Source organism: Tenebrio molitor, chromosome 5 (genome assembly GCF_963966145.1).
Source record: "Tenebrio molitor chromosome 5, icTenMoli1.1, whole genome shotgun sequence".
Lineage (NCBI taxonomy): Eukaryota > Metazoa > Arthropoda > Insecta > Coleoptera > Tenebrionidae > Tenebrio > Tenebrio molitor.
Window position 1 is genome coordinate 19566408 of NC_091050.1, and position 16932 is coordinate 19583339.

At 33.5% G+C, this 16932-nt stretch overlaps 1 protein-coding gene across 3 annotated transcripts in view; it reads left to right on the top strand.

Annotated features, from left to right (window-relative positions):
* LOC138131885 (zinc finger protein 431-like) overlaps nt 1-6767 on the top strand; it is a 49881-nt gene extending 43114 nt beyond the window's left edge. For 2 of the 3 annotated variants that reach the window (XM_069049156.1, XM_069049155.1), the window contains exon 2: nt 5106-6767. In XM_069049156.1, the coding sequence (XP_068905257.1) occupies nt 5106-6371 (1266 nt within the window). In that variant the 3' untranslated portion in view covers nt 6372-6767. Of the gene's footprint in view, nt 1-3995; nt 4778-5105 lie in introns of those variants that run through there. The other variant, XM_069049157.1, reaches the window with a different exon arrangement.
* The last annotated feature ends 10165 nt before the right edge of the window (nt 6768-16932 follow it).

Consider the following 16932-nt stretch of genomic DNA (forward strand, 5'->3'; position numbering starts at 1 on the left):
TATGACGTGCGAATTATAACCAAAAAGGTCGGCTTTTGAAAAAGTGAATTCGTAATTGTGCAGTTATGGAGCTATAAAATATAGAAAACCCTGCTGCACTACCTGCTGCAGTGTTGGTAAGTGCAAAGAATGCATATTCGAGGTCAAAATATCACCAAAACGTCAAAATCGCAAATATCGTTGATTAATGAAAAATAGTATATTAATGACGTGCATAAATAGGTACACTATATTAGACAAATTAATTCATTAATATTTAAATTAACAAGCGGTCAACGGAAAACGTCTATTATACTCCGTACGGTGATAGATTGCACGTTTTTAAATTCTAGTTCCAAAACATAAAGCAGTGAAAAATACTAAACTCTCCATCTCAATTGTTTCACGTTATGTAGAAAACGGTTGTATGCCTGCAGATTAATTCCCGCCAAACCAGTTTCTGTGTCTGTCTTCTGTCAAAAAACGTGCATACGGAGTATACCAACCGTTACTAGATAAAATATATAAATCACAGCCCACTCTAATTCCGAATTTATTTGAAGGCACGGTACATATTACTTACGACTAGTCCGTAATTACTAATTACACTCCAATTACACATTTTCGACAATATAAATTCGAGCAAAACATTTTCGAGAAATTGCAGTTCAAGGTACTTGTATTTCGAGAAAAGTTACAATCGAGCAATTGATTACGAGCATTTGATTTCGAGCAACTGCATTCGAGGAATTTACCGGAGACGTGAAAACTGAATGTAAAATTTATGGTTGCCGCTCCACATAAAAAAAAACATCAAAATGACTTGAATAAATGAGTACACACGGGAGTTAAATTGGGTGCAAAACAACTCAATATTTCTGAATTCAATTGGTAATTTAACAAAAATAAATAAAAATCTCATCACCGCACTTTTCACCTAAAAAATGACAATGACAGCGACGGCAAAAGTGTAATAACTTGGGCATGGCCTACTTCGACTACAATAATTTAGAATAACCCTACGCAAGTCTATTACTGATTAAAAGATTTTTCAAATCCCTACCTGGGCAAATATTTAAACTTTCAAGCCAGCGATTCCGCAGAACATTGTCTGAAGGCAATTCATTGAATGTTTTTATCCTTTTTTGTAATATCTAGTTGTTAAAGGTGGCTTTCCGGACTGTTAGTCACCATGTAAACAAGCTCATGACGGCCGGAGTCCGTTAAGGGTGTCCGTTACGAGCGGGAGCGGCCGTTATGAATGACTAAATAACTTTATTTTTCAACTTTTTTACAATTGGTACAATAATGAATGTTTAATGTTATGGGACACACCTTGAATTAATCGAAATCCGTATGCCACTAGCAGATGTAGACGAGATCGAAGATGATGCTTCAGAATTTTCACACCAACACAAGCGCGATTTTGTAGGGAATAACGATGACCTCACTTGCTCTTCGGCCATCCGGACATCGGGAATATCTTGATCGCGGTTTTTTTATTGATTTCAGCCGTTTATTTTCAACGGAAAGTTAAGTGTTGAACAAATCTGACAAACAGCAGCAAATGTAGACAAGATCGAAGATGGTGCTTCACAATTTTAACACTAACACAAGCGCGATTTTGCAGGCAATAACGATGACCTCACTTCCGGACATCGGGAATATCTTGACTGTTTCGTTCCTGGAGTGATATCTGCTATTGCAATTTCTCAATAAATTTACTGTTTATGTTGTGTTTACACAATTTTCAACAAGATATTATATAGAAAAAAAGCTAATGCTAGAAAAAGAAAGCTCTCGAAATGACGATTTTTAGCGATGGCTTTTTTGAAAAACAAATTACAAAAAAATTAATGTGTTTTGTGCTTGCCCTATTTAATAGTATATTATGATATGAGTCTTATAAGAAGCATTTTATCGCACGCACGGTTTTAGAGCACGACGAGCTTGCGAGGACTGCCCTAAAGGAGTAAGTGCGATAAAATGCCTTATAAACGAGATGTCATACAGTATTTTTTCTACTTTGCCACTTTTTCAATGAAAAAAAATAATTTAAAACTTAAAACCGTTAAAGTTGAAGGATTCCACCCAAGGTCACGTCTGCGGTCTGCCGCGACGCCACAGTATCCGTCAAAATGAAAAAAATAAATGTCACTATTTTTAGTATTATTATTATATCACGCCTTTTCCTATTACGATACGCAAAACAGTATCGTAATAGCATCAGTACGAACGCAAAGTAGAAAAATATTATTTATACACAAGTTTAGTGACGATTTAAGCTAATTTTCATAATCATAGCTTCCAAAGTTCCAAGTATTTTCATCATAAAACCAAACTTGCACCGGATGATCAAGAAGGACTGTTTAAGTTGGCAATACAATTAAGAACATTTTTTTTATTCGGCTATTTAAAATACTGCAACCGGATATGTTTTGTGGGTTTATTTGACAGATATCTGACGTAGCATTAATAACAAAATGGTAGGTTATGAGAGTAAAAATTAACGGCAAAAAGAAATACGAGTAAATTCGGAATTCGGAATAATAATCTAAAAATTAACTAAAGGAAATTCTCGAAGTGTTCCCCATTTTGCTCTAAACATAAATTAACTCTTCTCTCGAACGATTCACCAGCATGTTTAATTTAATTTGAAATGTCAAATTTGACTTGTCACTGATGCGGCTGTCAGTCTGAAGCCGTTAACAACCGGAAGTTACTCCAGTTGTACCATTTAAAAATAAAATTCAGCATTACCAACTTAAACAGTCCTTCTTGATTACACCGTAATTTGCCACCTTGGTGATTTTTACCCAGTAACGAATATCCCTAAATCATAGGGAGTAATTTATTTTTGACAAGATTATATAGTACCTCGTGTTACAAGGAACGCCTCAACTTCGAAAACACCCTGTATAGGTATATCATTTTGAGAAGCTCTAAATGTCAAAAATGTTAGGAGTTTTGTCAACGGCGTATACCTATAGGCCGTGCCAAACCCAATAACCACCACTTGTTGAATTAAGTTGGTCAAAACAAAATTACACTAAGGGCCGCTTGCACCAACGTGAGTTAAATTTAACTATAGATTAAAATATTCGAAAACATTGTTATAACAATAGGTAACTAAAGTAACGAAACATTTTAACCTACAGTTAACTTTAACTGGCGTTGGTGCAACCGGCCCTAAGTGTAGGTACTGGTATAATGGCAATTTTGATATTAACAGGATACTAGACCAATCAAATCTAAGTACACAACGTTGCCGGTGGATTTTCTGGGTAGAATGCAGTGTTGGTTATTTGGTTTTGACAAAGACTATACAGGCTGATTCACGTAGCCCGTTTATTTCTGATTTCCCAAAATCATATTAATATGAAAATTGGTAGTTGACTATAATCGAATACTCCAAGTTTAAATGAAATATTTTCAAAATGGCGGCGCTTTTAGAAATACCGGAAATCGACGCCATCTTTGTTTTTTTAAATAGAAAGGCCCCATTTTGACTTCATATTTCGATTCTAGGTTAAATTTTAAGTTTAGAACGTCTTTTTGTCAATACTTATCTTTCATCGTTTTTGACCTGTCATCTTCTTTTCAAAAACAGCTATAAAATATATATTTTTTTGTGTTAGCTAAGGATTTTTTTTTCTGAATCCAATGATGTATTAAAAATTATTTGGTCGACAGCCAACTGAAAAAAAAAATTAATTATGGTTCAACTTATGAAATTTTCAAGGGTGCCGTGAAAAACAATCGGAATATAAATAGCAACAAATTAATGTCAAGTGTCAGTTTGAAAATTTTCACGTGGGATTTTGAAGTGTTTTATTAAGTATTATTTTCTTGGAAAACATGAGTAATAATAATAATTATCCCACCGATATGTTTGAAGTTTACGTTTAATGTAATAAAAATCCAAATCAAGCCGTACGGCGTTACAGTTAATCTATTGTTCTCGTGCTGGTGATCAATGATCATTCATGATCAGTGTGACGATGATTATTTTTATTATTATTCATGTTTTCCAAGAAAATAATAATAAAGCACTTCAAGATTGCACTTGAAAATTTTCAAACTGACAGTTGACATTTGTTGCTATTTTCCGATTGTTAACTATCGACCAAATGATAACTTTTAATACATCATTAGATTCAGAAAAAGAAACCCTACCAAACTATGCGTAAAAAACTACATGTCTATTTAAAAAAAAAAGTTGAGTATCGTTAGCTATTGAAGATAACGCAAAAAAAAATTATGGCTGTTTTGTAACGCATGAAAAACCATATCTTTGTTTTTTTTTGTTCATTGAAATCGGGTAATAAATAAAAAAAGTTATCGGTTGAGGCGTTTTTTATCAAACAGCCTGTATAGCATTAATAAACCTTGCACATTTGTTTTTATAAATATTCAAGGTCGAATTTCAGACATGATACTTAAATTATGAATCAACTCGAAATACGTTCAAGCTGGCGTGTATCACGATGATCAGTTTCTACCTATTAGGGAATTTATTTGTTCTGTAGCTACTACCAACAATGTTACCAGATGTCATAACTAAAATTAGGACCGTGAGATCATTTAAATTTATAATTAAAGCAGGCTGTGACTTTAAAACCGTTGACATCTTGATTTGGCTTGTTACAGTGAGGGTTCAAAATTCATAATTGAATGAATATCAGTTTCAATGAAATTCTTTCTATCAAAGAAAAATTTCAAAATAATGTTATCTTGATCTTCTTTCGAAAAACTTTTGGCAGATGTTAAGATTTCCAATCGCACCCGATGTATTCAGGTATGTTACTAGGTGTATGTACCCATCCAGGTGCTTTCATATGCACCCGATTCATGGCGTGGCGCATCACTATTTTACCTGAAAAGTCAACTGTCAAGTCTTAACGTGTCTTTCACGCTGTGTGAGTTGGAGCGTGGAGTTCAAGTAACGACATACGATTTCGGATTCATGGATGACTCGATTACAAATTAATTTGATCATTCGATAGTGCAATAGATTAAGCAAATCAAAATTTACAAGTAGATAAGACAGAAACTTGTGTATTTTGCAAATATTTTGCAAGTATTTTGAGTAGTTTCTTGCATTGAAATGAAATTAAATTTTTCAGATCAAAATTCCAAATTTGGAATATAGCGGGAGTATCCCGAAATGTGGCCACGGAAAGATTCACAATTCCAAGGGATGTGCTTACGTGACCAAATCACGTTTCAACATGGTGAATAACGCGAAACGTCTCCAGTTGCCACTCAAATCATCCAGATGCGAAACAAACGATTTGGAAAAGTACTACTGCAAGGACTGCAATTTTGAAGCCGATCTTGTTGTAATCTTAAAGCAACATCACAAAGAATATCATTCTGTGCAAGATCAACCAAAAAATGAGACTGTAGTGAAAAGCTACATTTGTCAAAAGTGCTCGTTTGAAACATATTCTGTTTTACTCTGGATCAAACACTTGGAAAGTTCATGTTTTGATATAGAAGATGCAATCCGCTGGTATAACTGTGATAAATGCGAATATAAAACGAAACGAAAAGGTTACCTAAAACAACATAAGATAACTCATCTCTCAGCAGATGAGATAAAGTGGTATAGTTGTGATGAATGCGAATACAAAAGTAAATATAACAAGAACCTTAAAACACATAAGGCAATACATCTCCCACCAGATGCCATCCAGTGGTATAATTGTGATAAGTGCGAATTTAAAACGAAACGAAGTTCCCACCTGAAACAACATAAGATAATTCATCTTTCAGCAGATGTCATACACTGGTATAATTGTGATAAATGTGAATTTAAAACGAAATGGATCGACTCGATAAGGAAACATAATAATAGAATTCATCTCTCAGTAGATGCTGTGATGCAGTATCGCTGTGATAAGTGCGAATTTAAGACGAAATCAAAGGACAACTTAACAAAACATCAGAAAATTCATCTGTCAGCAGATACTGTTAAAAGGTTCAGCTGTGATAAGTGCGAATTTAAGACGAAACGGAATGACTACTTAAAACAACATCAGATAACTCATCTGTCAGCAGATACTGTTCGCTGTGATAAGTGCGAATTTAAAACCAAAGCAAACAGCTATCTAAAAGTACATAAGAAAATTCATCACTCAGCCAAGTGGTATAGCTGTGATAAATGCGAATACAGAGCCAAATATAGGGAAAGCGTTAAAGAACATAAGATAATGAACCATCTCTCAAAAGATGCCATCCAGTGGTATACCTGTGATGAGTGCAAATTTAAGACGATACGGAGCTACGGCTTAAAACGACATAAGACAGCTGTTCATCCCTCAGCTGATGCTCTTCAATGTACAGCTGTGGCAAGTGCGAATTTAAGACGAAACGGAAAGTCCACTTAAAACGACTTAGACGTCTGGTTTGTCAAGAACCAAGAGGACTACCTAAAAGATCATTAAACAAAGACTCAAATAAGAACTGTTCGTAGTATTTCCAAACTATATAGATCGGTGTGTCAGGTGTGACGAATATAATTTCCAAACAAAGTACACAAACAATTTAAATAGTACACAATATCCAACATGTTTCAATTGTGAATATGTATAAATGTCGAGGAGAAAAGTTTATCTAAAACAATACGTGTTGTTCTATTTATTTTCTGTTGGCAGGCTTGGTGTAGAAAAACGGACTTCTGCTTTATCACTGGAATTGTACACCAACCCTGTTTCTTTCTTTTTTTGTTTTGTATAGGTACCTACTTATATTAACGTGTGGTGAATAAATTTCTGTTTTTATGATTAATTTCAATATACCTATAGTCCATGTAATACCCCAAGTCAGTAAAATGAAAGCATAAGCTTTCATTTTACTGACATAATTTCATGCACATGAATTTATGTTATGCATGATATTCTACAAAACAACAAGATTCAATTAATCAACAGAGATACGTTTTTTTGCTGTAGTCGTCCGTTTTATTCAAAATTTTTGTGTTAGAAAAGGATATTTTACTGACTTGGGGTATTACATGGACTTTACCACCTTTGTAACTAACGATTCCAATTCTCGAAGCAAATATCTAAGAACATCCTTTGTTGAAAACAAACATGTTCAATTATGTGTAGATTTGATGTTTCAATTAGGGCATTTTCAACCACAATGTCTCGGATTTTATTAAAGTTGTTCCTCTCAATGCATATGATGGAGTAACGTTAGATTTTTATTTCGGAACCGGTAGCAAGAGCTCGGATTTGAACGAGATTTTTTTTATATGTTGATACGGTTGTGAAACCTCATCGGTCATTTTTGAGTATGTCTGTGGACGTTCGGGCCATCCGTTTCCATAAGACCAATGGGATGACGTTGTGACAAGTGCCTGCGGCACTTGCGTGGTCGGTACCGGAAGGCGCCACCGGGCATCAGAGTTGCCAGATTGGGCGGAATTCCGCTATTTGGGCTATCTTTCAAGTGCATTTGGCCACAAAAAAATAATTTTGGCGGTTGGCATCGAGATTGGGCTACTTTTTTTTTCGGACTATTTATGTAATTCCTTAGAAAAATTGCTGTTTCAAATTTTCCCCATTTATGTTCTATCGTGCGTTCATTTAAATTTATCCTCAAAGTAGGCGTTGAAGGCTCGATTGTGAACGAACTATACGGATAAATTATCACAGATCAGCTGTTTAAATCTACGCTTTTACACGAGTGATGCGTTCTCAATCGACTCTCCAACGCCAACTTTGAGGATAAATTTTAATGAACGCACAATACCAATCCAGGACGACAAAAAAGTCATGAACGTTATGAACCAATCGTGAATCTTCCCACCAGATTCTTACTTTTTATTTGCTTTTTATACTTTTGTTCTAACAGTTAACAGACTTTGGTGCAGAGCTGCATAATAATTCACATAATATTAGCATATTTTTACAGTTTGGATGATTTTTTTTTTAATTTTATTTTTTTATTTAACGTTTCTAATTATTGATGCGAATTGCTGTGACTTTAGAGTCCTTAGACAAATAACACAACACAACGATTCGTAATCGTAATTATAACTAATTACAACCACTTCCAGCTTTCAGCAACTTGCTTTCTTTGTTTTTGTTGTTTCTTGTCTTTGTCTGTGCTTCTGCTGAACTTTTACAATTGATGAGAATCGTGGGAGAATTTTAAAAAATATACCGGGTGTATTATGAAAAACCTTTGGTGCTATAACTTCCTTATTTTTTATTCGATTTTAATAAATGATATGTCAAACAAAATCGTTTTAAATGGGCTACCATTTGAATTGATCCAATATTTGATCTTGTGTTCTGTTTTTGACAAATGGTAGTCAACTTTTTTTTTAAATGGCATTATTACTTTTTTTGGTCACTTTTATAGAGATTTTTATTTTGAATATGAAAATCTAAACAACCATGCTCATGCATAGAAACAAAAAGAAGAAATTAAAAAATGATGTTTTTTTTTTAAATCAAGCAGTCATATTAAACAGTAATAAAATTGCATAATTTTGCAAAGTGACTAAGACAGCTATGGACATTCAAGACAATGTCTGTTTGACTCCGGCCGATAACAGAGATGATTTAATAAAAAGAATCGTAGCAGTAGGTATGTGAACAAATACCACCAGAATTTTTATTAAACGCCTCAATGGGCGTCAGTGGCAGGTGTCGAATGTGCCTTAGAGAGAATGGAGGTAATTTCAAACATTTGCTATAGTAAAGTTATGGTTACTTGATTTTTTGAAATTCTATTTTTTTTTTATTAAAAACAAATTTTTGATTTTTTATTTTAATGTTTGTGTATTCAGAAGATAAACATCTATCAGAATAAAGATAAAAAAATATACAGTGCAACTTAAAAAAACAAAGTTAGCTGCGTTTTGTCAAAAAATATAATGTTAAAAAAAAATCATAGCATGTCGGGCTATAGTGTTTCTAAAACGATTTTGTAAGTATCATTTGTTAAAATCGGATAAAAAATAAGGAAGTTATAGCACCAAAGGTTTTTCATAATACACCCGGTATAATAAAAACTAATAAAATCAGAGATGCTATAAAAATTACACTAATGGACAAGGCCGACAAGGCAACCCAAACTTTCTAGATTTTAAAACGGGCATACCGGCAAGTCGGAGTTGGAAACTTTTCCATCCAATTGTTGGAGCACGTACACATCTGTTTGTCGTTTGTCGCAAACTAAAAAAGCGACATATTAAAAGAAAACATTTTTCTAGTTTATAACACTGTGGGACTGTAGCAAAGTAAATCACAATGCATCAAAGCGAGCGGCAATCGCAGTAAAGACACCCACCCGCCGCCGGCACTTGGGTGTTGAGTTGAACACGATCGTCAAATTTTTTTGTGATGTCGCCAATCGGTTATAAAACAAAATCACCGCCTATTCCCCACACTTGAATTTTTTGATATTTTTACTTTTTACTTATTTTCCGTCAATTCAATCTCAATCAGAGACTAGACTAGAAGTGCAGAGTGTGAGTGTGCTGTGAGTGCAGACTTATAAATTATTATTATAGACAATCATTAAAATTTAAAACACAAGTTAAAAGAAAATGGGGAAATGGGCAAAATATGGTAGAAAATACAGAAGACAGTGGTAAGAGGAAGCTTGGGCCAAAGGTAGGTAGGTATATTTTGTTTTATTATTGTCATTTTCAATTAGATACAAACGTTTTAATAATTTAAGGTTGGCTAACATCCATTTGGACATTTAAGTAAGTACAAATTCTGTTAACGAGGCATACTGTAAGATTTGTCGTGTTGCGATCCGCGCCCACATTACAGACTTAAAAAAACATGGGCAAGGTCTAAACCATACAAAAAAAATGAAACTGTTGCGACCAGAAGAAAAACAAAAAACTCTTGACAGTGTGTTAACAATCAGCAACAAACGAAAAGAGAGGGACATAAAGTTATCACTTATCAGTGTTCATCTCGATGCATTGTTCAATTAGAACCATTGACCATTTGGGTTAACCCAAAAGTAGTACGTTTCACCAACGCAAGATGGCTCTGAAGTTTCACACTCTGATAGTTGGCGTATAGGCCTTCCCTTTACAGATTTCAATTTCCTTATAGAAATAAGAAGGGTTGATGTCCAAGCACAATTGTTGTTATGTCTATTGACCGGTAGGTGGATTCAAACTCGACCGCTTCCCTTCACCTCCTTTCCGCCCGAAGCTAATACAACCTAAGACCTACTAATATAATTTATTACTATTAAGATGATAAATTAAACAGAAAATAAAAAATATTATTTAGACGAACGTGAATGTATTTTTAACAACAATTAGCTAGTCTTTTGTCTAAAGTAAAATATTCGTTCTGAAAATTCCAATGATAAATTTTGATTTGTAGATCTTTCTTTAATGTGCAACTCCAAAAACTTTCATTTTTCTGTTTAATTCCTCGTTTACTCCCCCCCAAATTTTCAAAACCTTTCAAAAATTTTCCGTACTTCCCCTTCAGATATCTGAAAGAGATTGAAGCTAACATTTTAAATAGGTCAATTTAAATTAAAAGTGGATTTGTCAACTTATGGGAAAAATCTCCTCAACCATTCGGTAAACTGGCATCTTCCCCAAAGTTTGACCGTTTACTTTTTACAACACCAATGAACACTTTATTTTGTCTTTAAAGTGAGGCATTTTCTCTTTATAACCCTGCCTGTGGCCCCAGGATATCGTTACTTAATCGTATTTTTTCATATACAATGTGGTGATAAACCAAGGAATAAAATTTATAATAACGTTATTTAATGTTTTCAGGCAAAACGCTCGGACAAGTCAATTTTATTTTTTAATTAGCTACCTTATGACATAAAAATTTTACTTATGTCGTCATGTATTTTTACACAATGACGTCATGATTGTTTTTTAATTTTTAATTAAATTTTTTAAATTACAACCTCCACTTTTTTCTTCTCTTTTTGATAGACCTTCCTACTGCCTAAACGATGAATAAAAAAAATTGTTGCCTTACATAACATTTTTTTCGAGAAAATGACCAATTTTACTCCAAAATATTTAATTTAGTTTTTAAGGTAAAATTGTTTTTCAGTGGGGTCACTTAAAATCGACATTTACGGCAGAGAATTCGCGCTGAATTGTTTTTTTGTATCGTTGATTTTTATGCATACATACATAGCCTACAATTTTGTCGCTGTTGATTCCACGTCAAATTTCTGTCAAAAGACGTATCCGGTTGCAGTATTGTAAACAGCCGATTAACAAAATTCTCTTAATTGTATTGCCAACTCAAACAGTCCTTTTTGATCATCCGGTATATTGAAAATGAATAAACTTTAACTACAGTCGGAACGTTATGGATGTGGATTGGGGACTTGTCGTTAAGTTGGCACTACTAGCAAAAGTAACTAGGCGCGCCAATAAGGTTATTGGAATTTATGACAGATCTCACTAATGTACAGTTCAATCATAAGTTTTAAGCGACCTTGAGTTTGACAATCCATATCCAAAACATTTCGAGTATATAATTTTTTTCTACAAGCGTCAAAAGATGATGACATTTAAGTTTCAATAATCAAAAAATTAATTTGAATCTCGTAATTTCATATTACGTTCGTGTATGCTGTCGACCAGTTCGGGGCTAGTGCTTCAAGCGTTTTTAAACACGTGACCGATAAACAGAGAACGAATCTCTATTTACAAGTTTTAAACTCTGGAGTTCTGCACTCGACAAAATATTTGATATTTATAAACTCTGTCCACTCATAGAATGCTTGACATAAATGTTACTAAAAATGTTCACTCTACGCTACAACAAATAGATCCGGCGCGAAATTTTAAAAAATGGAATGAGCAGGTTTACAGGTGATGTTTTATTATTATTCTGCATGTTTGCACTTAAGAAAGACGAAAGAAAACTTCAGTACAGTAGGAGTAATATATTAGGTTTAATTAATACAGGGTATTTCACGAGTAATAATGTGCCCGACGGAATAAAAAATGCAACCCACAATACATTTTCGAATTTCCGAAAAAGCTGGCTACTGAAATTAAAATATCCAGCTTTTTTCAGAAATGGCTAAATACAAGCCAGAGATTATTTAATATGTATGTACTCCTATTTAATGAATGAACAAAAATTACCTCTGTATCATTTTCGATGTTTGTAATTAGATTCTTGAGGCAAGCAGTCACTTCACAAATTTAAAAAAATTAACAAAAAATCGCAACCGAACAGATCAAAACAGCAAAACGATCAAAACTAATAACTTTTAAAACCAGAGAATCGCAAAACAAAGCTCTAAAGACGAAAAATCGCAAATCTAAATGCTTAAACCACTTTGACAGAACTGACAATTTGAAATGTCATATATGTAATTTATTTTTCGCGTGGGTTTCATAACAACCAACCAATGAGAATTAGTGGCGCGAATGCTTCAAGATATTACCAACACAATCTATGATACTTTCTTAATATTTTAAAGTTATGGTTTGGGGATTTTGTTATCTAAGGATATTTAAAAAAATGCATTCTATCAGTGGACGTAGTCTATAATCTATTCATTTTGATTGTGACCACTCCGTAGTAACTTTTCAGTTGCTAGGTTATTGATAGGGAATTTTAGATAACACTAAATCCAGTCGCAGTTGGCAACTCTCGGAGGCGCCATTTTGACAGAAACGTCACGCTCACAGAAGACAGAACAGAGAACGACTTGCGCAAACGTTTTTCGACGTACACTGTGCGCATATCTATAAAATTGAGTTTTGCTACAAAATTTTAGAATTCAAAAAGAAAATGCCACGTCGTCTTCTCAAAGTTGGAACCAAACGGTTAATATTGACTTGTTTCGAGACATTTATTGAAGCCAACGGGAAAACAACTCACAAAAACGAACATCACCAATAAAGTTAACTCTATTTGTGCTTTTTTGTTATACATTTTGGCTAGTAAGTGTTGTAGATAGTTTGATACCTTCTGCCTTTTCATCCTCTGTAAATAATTTTTTTGAACTTTCTGTCTGATTAGTTTTTATCTGAAAATATTTGTATTAATCAATGCTAATTGAAAGTTCTGATTACCTTTATTAATCTCAGGCATTTTTCGCGTTTGTCTTACTGCCAAATTACCATTTCCCTCGTTCTTCATTAATATCGAGAATTGCATGAGGTGATTTAGAAGTTTTTACGTTAAATAATCTGTACCTGGATATAACTCCACTTTTCAACAGACGTGATCACAGAATCAGACAGACGTTTTTAGTTTCTCCTACTTCAATAATTGATTTCCGTTATTAATATTGATAAATACAAAATACATTAAAATCATGGTCAAGTTTTGACAATTCTGACATTTTCACATCATGTTCACGCCACACAAATATTTAGTGTAAAACGTATGCAGCACACAGCTAAACAGGGCCTACTATGTTTTTCGTTATGGTCACAATCAAAGTGAATAGATAATACATTTCCAGGTAGGGAAGGGTCCGGTACCGCTAACTCGGGGTAGAGGAAGGTATGTATCTAAAGATTGAAGAGTGCTTTTAAAATAATTTATATTTTTCATAAATTGATCACCTACCACTATCGTTTCAACAGATTCAACGTTGATTCCTTTTGGACTCCAAACTATAAAATCACAACAGTATTTGCGTTGGGTCACAAAAAATTGTCCCTCAATTTAAAAAAAAAATGTTTTTTGTTGAGTTTCAGCTTTTGGTCATTTTCTTTCTGTGAACCAATCGTCGCATTAGTCTTTAGTTTTTTGGTAATTGTTCACTTTAAGTACTTCTGGAATTTTCGCGTTTTTTCTGGCTAGACAGGCTCAGGGCGTCCTAGATCGTTTCCCACCATTCAAACCTTGTGCAAATGCCTTTTTTTCTCTCTTGTTGTGTTTCAAGGTCGCGTCAAGGTCGCGCCACTGTCTTAGTATAACTAAAGGGTAAGGAAAATTCATTTGCACAAGGTTTTAATTGTGGGAAACGATCTAGGAGGACGCCCTGAGGCTGTCTAGCCAGAAAAAACGCGAAAATTCCAGAAGTAGTTAAAGTGAACAATGACCAGTTTTTTTTTTAATAAGTTTCTGCTCATCAAAAGACATATTTAAAAGTTTTATTTGTTTACCAATTAAAAAATTGACTTCGCTTTCCTGCATATCAGGTTTGGCACAGGATAAACCGTAATGCGAATCGTTGCCTTGATTTTTTTTAGTAGTATTTCTTTCAAAAGACAAGTGTGATTTTTTACTTGGTTTTTCAGTCGTTAACCAGGTGTTTTTTGTTTACAGACTTTTAAAAACGACTCGGGTCCAAACTGATAGGCGCCTTGGGATTTTATGTTATAGAGCATTCATTTTAAATGTTGGGTTTTGTAATAAAACTTGCCTGCTTTGACACTTGTCCGAAACTCAGTGAATCTAAAACTGTGTTCAACAAATTCGGGTGCAAAATTAAAGAATGGTGGGAACGAGATCAACTTTTAGAAGACCAAGTGGAACCATTAATATTTGTTGGCAATAGTACTGGTGAATCATCTAGTAAATTTGATTCAGATGACGATTAACTCGTCGATAAGATGGTGAAAGTAGGACGTGGCACCAGTTTTATATGAACAGAGGGATTCCTACTTTACGGTACCGATACAATGAAAATTTGCCGCTTTCGTAATTTATGGTGTTTTGAGTTTACAACTTTACCCAACATTTAAAACGAATGCCCTATAGCCATTCCTTCTTTCATAGAAAGTTACTTTGGCCCCATTATGTCTTCGTCCTCAATGACAATGTTTAGAATTCAAAGGGCCATAAAGCAATAAATAGTACCCAGTGGACGTACTTTGGGAAAAACCCAATCCATTTTACAGTTCCTTGAAATAAATAAACTCTTTGTCTATCTATCAGTTTGCAGATGGCACTGATGATATTGGAGGTAGTAATTGAGGAGATATCCGTCCAGGTTATGGGGACGCTACTGTGCAGTGTTGCATTAGTAGTGTCGCATTTTGAAGTTACAATCTCAAAATGCTTTTTTTGAGGAAAAAAACATTATTGCAGCCAATCATTTGACTTACATCTTCTTTGCATTATATTTACAAACTGTACAATGGGTTTTTAGGTTTTAATTAATGTATTTTTGCTTGATTTCGAATCGTCTTTTTTTTTATTTTTTTATGCAAAAACTGTACATTCAAAATCACTCAAAAAAATGGAACACCTACAGAAAAGCTATTGTAACCTGATGTTGGATTTTCATTAAGATTTATCATCCCATTTTTAATATAAAAAATAAAATGTGTTTAAAAACATGGTTTTTCTAATTTTTATAAGAAACTGTACGGAAGATTTTTTTTAAAATTAATCTTATATTAAGCTTGAATTATTTGTAAGCGCTGGTAATTTTTTCAGATTTTTTGAATGTAAGGTAATTTTTTTCTTGACCATAGTACAACCTTAATGAATTAGGCACTAGATTAGGAGAAGGCTCTGGATTATTTGCAGCTATTAAACTCCACAGGACAAAATGTGCAGCTATTATTAACCATGTGATTGTGATAGCCCCTAGTCTATATGCAAGTTTAATAGAAGATATTGGTGATAGTGGTTATTCACTTATTGTGGATGAATCAACAGATGTATCCACAGTAAAATACTTATGCATTTGTATAAAATTTTACTCAACAAGAAGAAAGAAGCATGTCACTGAATTTCTTGGATTAATTGTAGTAGAAAATGGCACTTCAGAGGTATTGTACAGCGCGACTAAACAGTATTTAGAGAAAAGTAATCTAAAAATATCAAATTTATTAGGCATCGGCACAGATGGTGCTAACAGTTTATGTGGTGCAAATCATTCTCTTTATAGTCTTTTAAAAGAAAATGTTCCCAATTTAAAACTAGTCACTCATTAAATAATGCTTGCTCAAAAGCAATTCTTGATGAACTACCTACTCATGTTGAATTTTTGTGTAGAGAAATATACTCGTGGTTTTCTTTTAGTTCTAATCGCAAAATAGAATATGAAAAGACATTTAGTTTAATTAATACTGGTAAAACAAAAACATGTCATGCATTTATACAACCATCAACAACTAGATGGCTATCACGTTATAATTCAGTAAACATTATTTTGGAAAACTGGCTTGAGTTAAAAACTCACTTTGATTTAGTTAGAAAAACCGAAAAAGATTATACAGCTAGAGTTTTGTGTGATATGTTAAATGACAATGAAAATTATTTATACTTGATGTTTTTAAAACCAGTGCTTCTTGAAATCAGCCAGCTAAATTTGAATTTTCAAAAGACGGACATGGATGTTACAAAAGCGTATGATGATTTGGAAAAATTATTTTTGGTTTTATGTAGAAAAATTTATAAACCGGTATTTGTTAATGCAGGAGTACAAACTATTCTAAGAGAAATAAATAATGAACTAGCATTACTTACTATAGACAATGTTGATTTTGGGATAAATTACTATCAAAGCTTGACGCAATATAAAATTTCTTTAGAGAAAAAAACTATTTTAGAACATAAAATGTACAATTATCTTAAACGTCTTTGTTTTGAATTGTTATTAAGATTGCCTATGAGTCTTAATCACTTTAAAAATTTAACAATGTTAACACCTCAAGTATGTCTCCCTATTACGACCTAATTTTAAGGAACCGCCATTTTTTAGTGATTTTTTCTACTTCCTTCTCTAAAGTGTCACATTTTGCAGTGACAAATAGTGTATAAAACGTCACTTTAAAAACGATTGTTCATTAGTCACAACTTAGTGTCCATTCGGGCGTTTTCGGGATATTAAACACGCTCGAAGTTTCTTTAAACACGGCTTGAATTTTTTGGACATATTTAGCTCTAGATCAAGTTGGTATTTTGACGTTTATCAGTTTCGCATCCGGCGTGAAAGAAAACGTCATTGCAGTGGAATAATTCGTTGTATTTTTCAAATATGGACCTGAAGCCA